General features: G+C 34.9%; 1 protein-coding gene and 1 long non-coding RNA gene across 2 annotated transcripts in view; one reads left to right on the forward strand and one right to left on the reverse strand.

The window, feature by feature from the left end:
- Positions 1–2,352, forward strand: part of LOC130049527 (uncharacterized) — a 5,306-nt gene extending 2,954 nt beyond the window's left edge. The window contains exons 2-3 of the long non-coding RNA XR_008798071.1: positions 101–158; positions 529–2,352. This is a non-coding gene — a long non-coding RNA (uncharacterized LOC130049527). The remainder of the gene's footprint in view (positions 1–100; positions 159–528) is intronic.
- Positions 1–12,500, reverse strand: part of LOC125662442 (cytoplasmic polyadenylation element-binding protein 1-like) — a 40,820-nt gene that overhangs the window by 15,764 nt on the left and 12,556 nt on the right. Inside the window, exons 7-10 of the mRNA XM_048894660.2 lie at positions 11,465–11,578; positions 8,378–8,440; positions 5,271–5,395; positions 2,732–2,930 (exon numbers count right to left, since the gene is read on the reverse strand). Coding sequence (XP_048750617.1) covers positions 2,732–2,930; positions 5,271–5,395; positions 8,378–8,440; positions 11,465–11,578 — 501 coding nt within the window. The remainder of the gene's footprint in view (positions 1–2,731; positions 2,931–5,270; positions 5,396–8,377; positions 8,441–11,464; positions 11,579–12,500) is intronic.

The raw sequence follows: 12,500 nt of genomic DNA on the forward strand, positions 1-12,500 counted from the left end.
TTTCGAACACTGTTTCCCTAGCTTAAAATACTCATGAACTATTGAGATATTTGCCTACTATTACATATTAATAAAAAACACTTTATTTTGTTCTCACTAGATAGTGACGATTGAACTAAGGAAAATTTAAAATGCTGAAATTAAAAGGAAGAAAAAAGGTTAGTAATTCAATGAACATGTCTTGTGTTATAATATATATAGAACCTGTTCAGTTTGGGTGTTACCTTTGCTGAGTTTTTCAAATTGATACATTTTATTTGCCTGCATTACTAAAGTTGCATTTGATATATATATAGGAGGTAGTATTGCACTACACAATCGGGGGGCGGGGCAAGGAATTGCAAATTAATTAGTTGTGAAAGTAGAAACAGACGTTAGATGATCTTAAGTTTATGTAAACAAATGTATCTAGATAGATAATGCATTCTTTACATTTTTTTCTGCATAAGAAAGTATCGTTAGGTTTTAAACCCAATATATTCAGAAAAGTTTACTGACATTTCTTATATTTTCATCATTATTCAACAGAAATTCAAGCCGAAAACAAGAAGAAATAAAGAAGCAATAATAGACTCAAACCAGCAATCTTTGCAAATGCAAGAATGTAGAACCCAACAGTAATTACGTGCCAGAGTCCTGCAGTTCGAATGTTCCAGTACTCGTCGGCAACACTTCTGGACCTAGCAGTATGCTTAAGACTACTACATCAATCAGCAACACACCTGTACCAGTCAGCAACTTGAAAGAACCCTGCTATACTCGTGTGTCTGTGCCATACAATAACTCAGTTGTACTTAATGGTCAAGATGTGTTAACCTCTGTCAGCAACACCTCAGTACCTTGCAGTTAAAATAAGCCTGTGCCAGTAAGCAACTCGAAAGAACCCTACTGTCATACTCGTGTGCTTGTGCCAAATAACAAAATTTCGAATGTAATTCTTTGAGATTTATTTTTAATCAACTGCTCTAATAATGATGACTGTGCTATTCAAAATCTCAACACTCTTAGCCTATGGTCTTTTCCCAAAGATTGAGTGTTTGATGATTTGTGGATTCAAAGGAGAGTATATATATACATTATTTGCTGTGGTTAGGAATTACCATAGTGCTTAACAGTAATCTTATTACAGTTTATTTCTAGTCATCATGATCTATTGTTTTAAAATATTAATTAAGCTCTGATTTTAATTGTATAATTTCATTTTGATTATGTTTATAACCTAAATTCAAATCTTTGTCAGAAATTAATCTGTTATGTTAATAAATATTTTGCTTTTTACATATCTATTCGCATGGGGGGAAAATGGATGCGCATCGATGGGCTGATATAATTTTTTATCTTTATTTCAAATTGGTATAATTGTCAATTTTGTGAACTATTACATGGTAACTATTGTAAGTTTCATATAATGTCCAAAAATTGTTACAGATATAGCACCCCCTTGTAATTAACCTTTTACAAATTTACTCTATGGGACATAAACTGACAAATCATTGGAAAAAATTCAACTCTACTCCATGAAATGTATTTGAATTTTAATATCACATGTATAATGTGTCTATTTTTTATCATTTTAAAAAAAAATTTGCATCCTTAGGATCATTATGAATTTGTGTTAATTACTTATTGAACTACATATTACATGTATTAGAAATATTTAAAACTACTATACATCTGTATAATCTCCTTTGTTAGTTATGTGATTATTATTGAATGTACTTGTCAACTGATGAAAAATTTAAGCTGTTACACAGGCATAATTATGTATTGTTAAATACAGTTCCAATTTTCAAATACCTGTCAGTTATTGTGTTCATTATTTTTTCAATCTTGTATTCCGTTATAGGAGTTACTAAATATGCAGGCCACAAGTAGACTCCTGTATGTAATTTTTTTGCCTTGGCTGTTGATGAGGCGTATTTTCGCTAAAGACGTATTTCCTTATTGAGGCGTACTTTCTACAATTGGAGGGTTTTTGTACGGGTGTATTTTAGCTAGAGACGTATTTCCTAGTTGAGGCGTATTTTCTTTTTAAAGACGTACTTATTAATCTAGACGTACTAATTTGCATAATTCAAGCTAAATTACGCCAGTATTTTTCATAAGATTTGTTGTTTTTTGTACGGGTGTATTTTTGCTAGAGACGTATTTCCTAGTTGAGGCGTATTTTCTTTTTAAAGGCGTACTTATTAATCTAGACGTACTAATTTGCATAATTCAAGCTAAATTACGCCCGGAGTACGCCTCAGGTACGCCAGTATTTTCCATAGGATTTGTTGTTAAAAATCTAGCTGGACTTTCAGAATTATGGGTACGCCAGGAAATTTTAAAAATTACGTGAGCAAATTTTCGTACGGGTCTATACCACTTCCTGTTAATAACAAACTCTGTAACCTTAACACAACATTGTTAACTCTATACCACTTCCTGTTAATAACAAACTCAGCACAATATTTTTAACTCTTTCACTATTCTAACAACACACATCATGAAATATGTCGTGATGAAGTGTCGAGTTCATACTCTCATCTATTTTCAAATTGAAATTTATTTCTTACAGTAAACAGAATGGCATACAATGCATGTAATCCTTGATCTATAAAAACCCCAATCCCATTAGCAATACAAACTAAAGCCGGCAGATCAAGTAAGCTACCATTAACAATCATCACAACTTCAAATGCTACTCACCTATAGGAAATGCTACTCACCTATAGGAAATGCTACTCACCTATAGGGTATTTGTGTTTATCTGTATCTATCCCAGCATACACAACATTAGCAAAGAGGTCATTCATGATGTTTGCCAGAGCCTCAGCCGTCATCATTCCATGGAGAGCCCCCACAAACACCGTCTTATTGGAGTCTAGTCTCTGGGACGGCTGGCGGACAAAGTTACTGTCACCCAGCATCCACGGGATCACCTGCACCTGTGACCATTGTAAAAGTAGGAAATAACAATCAAGAAATCACCTGTACCTGTGACCATTGTAAAAGTAGGAAATAACAATCAAGAAATCACCTGTGCCTGTTACCATTGTAAAAGTAGGGATTAACAATCAAGAAATCACCTGTGCCTGTGACCATTGTAAAAGTAGGGAATAACAATCAGGAAATCACCTGCACCTGTGACCATTGTAAATAAACAATAATTATGACATTAACATACAGCTGTCTGAGACATGCCTGGTTTAGTAAGCCCAGATTCAAACTGGCAGCCTGGTTTAGTAAGCCCAGATTCAAACTGGCATCCTTGAAACTGCATACATGCCAACTTTCCCGATTTGTGCGGGGTTCTCCCGATTTGAAGCAGTTGAAAAGGCAAATCCCGATATCCTGATCGGGATTGCAAAAATACCCCGAAATCCCGATTTTCTAAAAAATCTCCCATTTTACGACAACAAACCCCCATTTCCAACCAGAATTTGAAATCCTGCATCAATTCTCAACTGGCCAATCAGAAATCGGGAAAATAGTCAGCCATTGCTGTTTACCTGTGTCGCATGGTATCGGGGTGATGTAATTTAACTGGTCTGGCTGTGTCGAGGTGCTTATTGGACAGTGCGAAGCATGTTTTGATAGTAATTAATTGGGAAGACAGATTTCAATTTGACATATCCTTTACACAAACGTGAATGACAATGATAATAGTGTCACCACCAAACAATCGGACATTCTCGATTTTTGCCTCTCGCTGACAGCATCCAAAATATGCAATAAGGTACGTAAAATATATGTTTTTCCAACTATAATAATATAGGCTATCCGAATCTATCTGTCTTTAGCGATGTATTACATAGTCTATATAGTGTAGTATTCAATAGACTTTGTGATGTGTCTAATTTGCACAAGTCTGTACTGAATTTCATATTAGCAAGTAGCCTTATATTACAAGTAAAATCGTATATTTTGATGTGTTTTTTTCCTGATAATTATTTCAGATGTCATGGGTGCAAAGGTTTTGTTCGCAAACTTCATAGCAGGGCAGATCACTCCTTTTCTGGTTGCAATGCAGATTGGTGGAATCCACCAGACTCTGCAAGCCCATGAAATTGTTTACAGACAAGCCGTGAAGATCGCCTTTGTAGTCGTACCTAAATGAATGTGCTTTAATTTAAATTTTGATATATAGACCAGCCAATGTGTATATGGTGTAAAAGGATGCAACTTTAAGTATTATTTGATAATATGCGACTTGTTGGAGAGATTTTTTGCTGAATAAATGATTTTAATAAAATACTTGTGTATATCTTTCAAAGTTTTTTTAATATAGTTTTGTTAAAGTTAATGGTCAAACACACTTGATGTATGATACATGTATAATGATTAGATTGATATTTTATTTGAAAAGACAAATATTTATTTTCATGGTAAAATGTTGTGAATTCAGAGTGTTGAAAAAAGGTCGTCGCACACAAAAAAAAGTTGGCATGTATGAAACAGCCTCATCAATAACATCATGGGCATATTTTCTCATGATAGTTGTTTGCATCATTCACTTGAGTAGCAGCTATCTTAGACAAGAACTTTCCTGATTATGACAAGCGTGTCGACAAACATGATTTTGGGAGCTGGTTTTCATGGAAATGCAAAATTCAGCTCCCAAAATCGTGTTTGTCAAAGCCAGAAACCACATGCAGGGATGAAAACATCATGATTTCTAAAAAGTATGTCAAAAGCATTTAAGCGTATGTTAATGATAAACCAAATTAGGAAGCAAGTACATATAAGAAAAAAAGTTTTGTTGCACAACCTATTTACAGAAGCTGTCAATTGATAGTTGAGTCAGATGACATTCAAACATAAATACGGCTTATGCCTAATGCTTTCAAAATGAAAAGTTTAGGTGTCTTAAGATATGCTCTGGACAATGACAACACCCCCCTCAAAATGGCAAAAATTTCAATAACTTCCTTGAATTAAAACAGAATCTAAATCAAAACAACAGGTGCTCCCCTTGCATTACTCCTATAAGGTACTTTGTTTCCATCAATTATGTTCATTCATGAGTTTTAAAGATATACCCTGGACAAACGATGTCTTTAGGCAGACAGACAAGGTGTTTCCACTATACTGTAAATTCCTGAATATACGCGAGGAATTTATCACTGCTAAAATACAAGCAAAAACACTTGATCAAAAGAGCCTTTGCAAATTTATTTTCTCGCAATTTGAAATCCACGAGTCATTTCGCGATAAGTACTCACATAAAATCAGGAATCTACAGTACCCCGTAAACTTTGTTTGCTGGGGAAACAATGATGCCTCACCTCCTTCGCCCTCATTCTGCGACTCGAAATTTTAAAGTAGTAGTCTCCACTACTGAAATCATGTGTACAGTCCTGTAACAGAGCCCTGACAGCCTTCTCCGACTCAAATAATAGGTAAACATAGCCTGTAAAGTATAACACAGTAAATATACTCCTACTCAAACAATAGATAAACATAGTCTGTAAAGTTTAACACAGTAAATATACTCCTACTCAAACAATAGATAAACATAGCCTGTAAAATATAACACAGTAAATATACTCCTACTCAAACAATAGATAAACATAGCCTGAAAAATATAACACAGTAAATATACTCCTACTCAAACAATAGATAAACATAGCCTGTAAAGTATAACAGAGTAAATATACTCCTACTCAGACAATAGATAAACATAGCCTGAAAAGTATAACACAGTAAATATACTCCTACTCAAACAATAGATAAACATAGCCTGAAAAATATAACACAGTAAATATACTCCTACTCAAACAATAGATAAACATAGCCTGTAAAATATAACAGTTAATATACTCCTACTCAAACAATAAATAAACATAGCCTGTAAAGTATAACAGTAAATATACTCCTACTCAAACATTAGATAAACATAGCCTGTAAAATATAACACAGTAAATATACTCCTACTCAAACAATAAACAAACATAGCCTGTAAAGTATATAACAGTAAATATACTCCTACTCAAACAATAGATAAACATAGCCTGTAAAATATAACACAGTAAATATACTCCTACTCAAACAATAGATAAACATAGCCTGTAAAATATAACAGTTAATATACTCCTACTCAAACAATAAATAAACATAGCCTGTAAAGTATAACACAGTAAATATACTCCTACTCAAACAATAGATAAACATAGCCTGTAAAGTATAACACAGTAAATATACTCCTACTCAAACATTAGATAAACATAGCCTGTAAAATATAACACAGTAAATATACTCCTACTCAAACAATACATAAACATAGCCTGTAAAGTATAACAGAGTAAATATACTCCTACTCAGACAATAGATAAACATAGCCTGTAAAGTATTACACAGTAAATATACTCCTACTCAAACAATAGATAAACATAGCCTGTAAAATATAACACAGTAAATATACTCCTACTCAAACAATACATAAACATAGCCTGTAAAGTATAACAGAGTAAATATACTCCTACTCAGACAATAGATAAACATAGCCTGTAAAGTATAACACAGTAAATATACTCCTACTCAAACAATAGATAAACATAGCCTGTAAAGTATATAACAGTAAATATACTCCTACTCAAACATTAGATAAACATAGCCTGTAAAATATAACACAGTAAATATACTCCTACTCAAACAATAGATAAACATAGCCTGTAAAATATAACAGTTAATATACTCCTACTCAAACAATAAATAAACATAGCCTGTAAAGTATAACACAGTAAATATACTCCTACTCAAACAATAGATAAACATAGCCTGTAAAGTATATAACAGTAAATATACTCCTACTCAAACATTAGATAAACATAGCCTGAAAAATATAACACAGTAAATATACTCCTACTCAAACAATAGATAAACATAGCCTGTAAAGTATAACACAGTAAATATACTCCTACTCAAACAATAGATAAACATAGCCTGTAAAATATAACAGTAAATATACTCCTACTCAAACAATAGATAAACATAGCCTGTAAAGTATAACAGAGTAAATATACTCCTACTCAAACAATACATAAACATAACCTATAAAATATAATACATCTGTGTACATACAGTCTGTAAAGTTCAATATTACAGTATACACAGCTTGTAAAGTGTACAGAGCCTGTAAAATACAATATAATACTAGAGATTGTTTTTTATGAAAACAAATGTCTCCCCAGCTTCCCAAATTGAAGTGCTCCAAATTGAAACCACCTCACCTTAATGTACTGCATGGTATGGAGGAGAAAGCATGAGCAGGAACATAGACATTATGACTCCGGTAAGCAGAGTTCTTGAAATTTCTTTTGAAGTGTCAGACATTTGGTCTGACACTGTTAGAAATAGTGTCAGCCCAAACAAAATTTTGTCAGTCCAGATAAAAATGCATCGCTTTTGAGGTTTTCTGATATTTTATTTAAAATCAACTACATGTGTAATTGTATTCAATCTCCATCTCAGCTATAAGTTTATAAATTATCTTTTCATACGCTTTCTCATCTTCCTTACTCTCTGAATGGATCTTCCTCACTTTCACTATCCGAGTGACTTTCTTGCTCTATTTCTCTCTCACCCTCCACTTTTCTCTCATCCTCCACTTTTCTCTCTTATCCTGTATATTCCTCTCAACTTCTTTCTCAACTTCCTCTGCAATCGTTGTAACTACTTTTTCTCTCACTTAAGCCCGAGTGTAGTTGGTCTTTCGTCAGTTTCGACTTGGAGCAGATTGTGTCATCAAGCAGTAGGTAAAACGCTACAAACAAAAGCCACTGTCTCCCAGATTGCCAGGCGGAGATACAATCGGTTTCTCTTCTCCTCATAGTTCCTCACAACTGATTCCTCGCGTTTACGTTTCAATGTGTTGCCGGATTTAGCATCGGTTTGAAAATTTATGGGCCACATGGCCGCCATTTTTCCCGGTAAAAAACGGACTTCGATCCCGATCTTATATCGGCCATCAGGACCGACAATTAAGTAACTCGTGTCGGACATTTACTACTTTTATCGGATAATCCGACATTACCGACACTTTTCAAGAACTCTGCGGTAAGCCATGTAGGAGAAGTGTTCACAGGTTATTTTAACATCCCCCACCCCTTTTAGATCCACTAACTTTTAGGAAAATAATTGGATCCTCCTGTCCCAACAGTTTTACATCTTTCATTAACCTGACATTCCTTAGTTACAATGACAGTGATAACAGTTTTACATCTTTCATTAACCTGACATTCCTTAGTTACAATGACAGTGTAACAATTTTATATCTTTCATTAACCTGACATTCCTTAGTTACAATGACAGCATAACAATTTTACATCTTTCATTAACTCGACATTCCTTAGTTACAATGACGGTACGGTTATTTTTTTCCATTAACACTCACCATCTTTCCCTGGCCACTCTATTTTGAATGATCCAAATTTCATGAATGATGACTGCAACCCAGCTGTAAAATGTGATAAAATAAAATTAACAGGAGCTCAGCAAGGCATATCCCTCACAATGAGTGTCTACAAGCTTAACAAGAGCTCCACAATGAATATCCCTCACAATGAGTGTCTACAAGCGTAACAAGAGCTCCACAAGGAATATCCCTCACAATGAGTGTCTACAAGCTTAACGAGATCCACACGGAATATCCCTCACAATTAGTGTCTACAAGCTTAACAGAAGCTCCACAAGGAATATCCCTCCCATCGAGTGTCTACAAGCTTAACAGGAGCTCCACAAGGAATATCCCTCCCATCGAGTGTCTACAAGCTTAACAGGAGCTCCACAAGGAATATCCCTCCCATCGAGTGTCTACAAGCTTAACAAGAGCTCCACAAGGAATATCCCTCCCATCGAGTGTCTACAAGCTTTATAAGAGCTCCACAATGAATATCCCTCACAATGAGTGTCTTTAAGCTTTTCCCATGAAGTTCTGATGTGACCTTCACCATTTGACCCAAAAATCAATAGGGATCTTCCTCTTCTGACAACAAAGCTACATGTGAAGTATCAAAACAATCGAGCAACAAATGTGGTCTGCAGAATGTCTACAAGCTTGCCATTACACACATGAATGGGTCCCGTTACTATATCCCCTATCGCGAGGAGATAATCATTATACATGTAGCTCTCCATCATGTGTGACTCCATAGTTACTTTATCAATTCGATTCAAAAGATAGAGCAAAGGTTAATGTTTTTGAAAAGTCGATCAAAGTCCAAGGTCAAGGTCAAAAGTCTGGGTAACAACTGAAAGACCTGGTCATTAGCAATCTGTGAAATATTCAAACCCTATCTCGTTAGTTCAAAAGATATAGCAAAGGTTAAAGTTAAAGTGAGCATGTCCATACTTGAATTCTCTTATCTAAATATTTCAAAACACACAGTACATATAATTAAATTATTTCATTATTTCTATGAGTTGTAGCAATTCATTGTGGAAACTTTCAGTGATTCCCTATAAACATGTTCTGAAATGTAAACTTTTGAGACTTGCCCTCAATTAGGTTTCAAGGTGCAGTCCCCTTAGGACAACATCATAGAATATGAATTTTGAAACAGACTTTGAGACTTGCCCTCCATATTTTGCCATGCCATGCCCATTAGGAATACTTCCTTGGGCCATAGAAGCTTTAAGAATAATTATCCTCAGAATATGGAACGCCCGCTACGAATACTTGTTCATGGCATATAGGCTTTGAGACTTGCCCTCCATGACAATGCCCCGTAGGAACCCTTTATCATGTAATACAAGTTTTTAGACATATCCTCAGTATTGTCCCAGGGCATTCACTATGAAAACCTTTTCCTGGAATAATGGAACACAGGTTTTGAGACTTGCCCTCAGAAAGGCCAATTCAACTTGATAGATTATTATCTCTGCCTGCCCCTCAAAAATTGACCCGCCCCTAATTTTTTTATTTTTCGAACTTGCGATATCCAGAATATTTACATGTCCAATTCCGTATACATACTTCTTGTTTACATTTCCGGTAAAGCAATGTGAAAAGCAAGGCAAAGAAAATCTTAATTTCTTGCGTTCTTATGGGCGTAAATGAAAGGAAGGGATGGTTTACTACAAATTGTATGCTATTTCTAGTCATGGTTATGAAACATGTATCCTGTTTGTTCTAGTTTTGTTTAAGCTGAAATAAACGGATAATTCACAGCATCTTTTATAAATTTGAAAAATCAGTAGTGTGGTTTAAATGTTCTTCATATCTTGAAGTTTGGTATCTTTCTGTGTTTGAAATTAAAGCTTAACCTAGAATTCGTCTGTGATATAAGCATAGATTGATATCCATCTGGCATTAAATGATGCACTTCTGTTGACAAAAACTTGTCATTAATGTTTTTCTCAGAAAATAAAAATTTAAAAATAAAATCCTCCCACCCTCCCCATACTTTTTGGTGACCCTGGATGATAATCTTCTAATTAAGGGCTATTCCAGAAATAAATACATGGGGGGGTCGGGGGGAGGCACCTTTTGTATATACCAAGCACCCATAATAAAAAATAAAAAATTACCCCATGACCCATCAAATTGATAAACTCATTTTACAATGACCCATCTAATTAAAAAAAAACAACTAACCAGACCCACCACAAAAATATTTTTAAAAATAAAAACGGTACAAATCTCGCGAGGTTTTCGGGACAAACATTCTAGTCAATGATGCGGTAATGCCTGTGCGACATTGTATCACAGTAGTTCTGAAGAAACGATGTCACATCAACAATCAAAGGCATCTATGGCGGGAATGTTGGAAAGATTGGGAGTCCAAACGATGCTATTATCATGAAATGGGTATGGATATGTTTTTCCACGAATCGTTCGTCTTCTAATGGAGCCCGCGCCCGGAGGCCTCTATATCACCATCACACTCACTGATAAATATAACACATCGGTGCCCTCGTATAAATCAACTAAGGTTTGCCTATTTTTATTAGAAAACGGAATACCTCTTGGTTTCAAAATATTCCCAAAATCGATGCACTGTAAACTGTAATAATCTACAGAACAGAGTTCTCCGCCATCACGTCCAAAGGGACCCTACTAAACGCGCCTCTAATTTGAAGAATGCCGTAATGGTAAGTTATGCGCTGCAAAGAGCGACAACTCGAATAGTTCTATGTTATTTCCGATTTCGAAAGCACGTTTTCAATTTTCCCTCCGACGTTTTGTAACCAACACGACAAGAGCGACAATAAAAATATTCTGAAAACTCAACACCCACGTGGCACAAAATAAAACAATAGAAACTACCCACTACCCATAATAAATATTTTTTTAACAGTCCAACCACGGACCAAATAAAATATGAAAAAATACGACCACCCACACAAAAAAATATCATTTGCCGCCCGACCCCCCCATTTGATCATTTCTGGAACAGCCCTAAGTTGAATTGGCCTTATGCCCCAGCCTGCCCCAGTGGAACTTTTCCTAGAATAATAGAATAAAAGTTTTGACACTTACCCTCAGTAATGTCCCAGGGCACGCCCCCTAGGAATACCTTACAGGAATATGTCGGGTTTTTGTGATTTTTCTGAGGCAGCTGTCCACTCCAAGTACAAGTGGCTTCACACATCGCTGCAACATTGACGTAAATCATTAATAGCAAGTGCCCATCCGCAATATTCAATTAATTCACACATTGTGCTAACATTGAAGTAAATCATTAATAGCAAGTGCCCATCCGCAATATTCAATTAATTCACACATTGTGCTAACATTGAAGTAAATCATTAATAGCAAGTGCCCATCCGCAATATTCAATTAATTCACACATTGTGCTAACATTGAAGTAAATCATTAATAGCAAGTGCCTATCTGCAATATTCAATTAATTCACACATTGTGCTAACATTGAAGTATACCATTGATAACAAGTGCCTATCTGCAATATTCAATTAATAGCTTGAACATAATCATTGCTTCACAGTACCAATTAAATATCATCACTGATTAAATACAAGTTTTGATAATTAATGAATTATAACACATAATATTTTGGTTTTTAATGATTATAAATTCTATTTCATAACTGTTAAAACCATACTAATATTCTTGATAATGAATTCCAAATACATGAACAATTATCGGCACTGTACAAACTATTTCTGTATTTTATTCGCTGAAGGCCTTCACGAAAAATAAGTAACCTGTATCAAGAGACCACTGTCATGTGACCTATTTGACAGTGCTCCAAGTTGCGAGTAAAACGGTCGCATTGGCGACTAGAAAATCGATTTTGCAATTAGAGATCAGAAAATTCCAGCATCCAGTGAAATTTTATAATCGGGATTGGAAGTCTAAAGATTTTTCAGTCTCGGTCAAAACGTTTGAAAGCAATCAAGATGGCCGAAAAACGAGGTTTAGAGCATGCATGTATGGGGTTGCTTTTTTTTTTTTTAGATAATGAAAGATGTCAAATTAAAAACACAACTTGCAAGTCTTATTCACAAATTCTTTTACCATGGCGAGTAGAAATTTTGTAATTGGCAACTAGAAA

Source organism: Ostrea edulis, chromosome 8, assembly GCF_947568905.1.
Source record: "Ostrea edulis chromosome 8, xbOstEdul1.1, whole genome shotgun sequence".
NCBI lineage: Eukaryota > Metazoa > Mollusca > Bivalvia > Ostreida > Ostreidae > Ostrea > Ostrea edulis.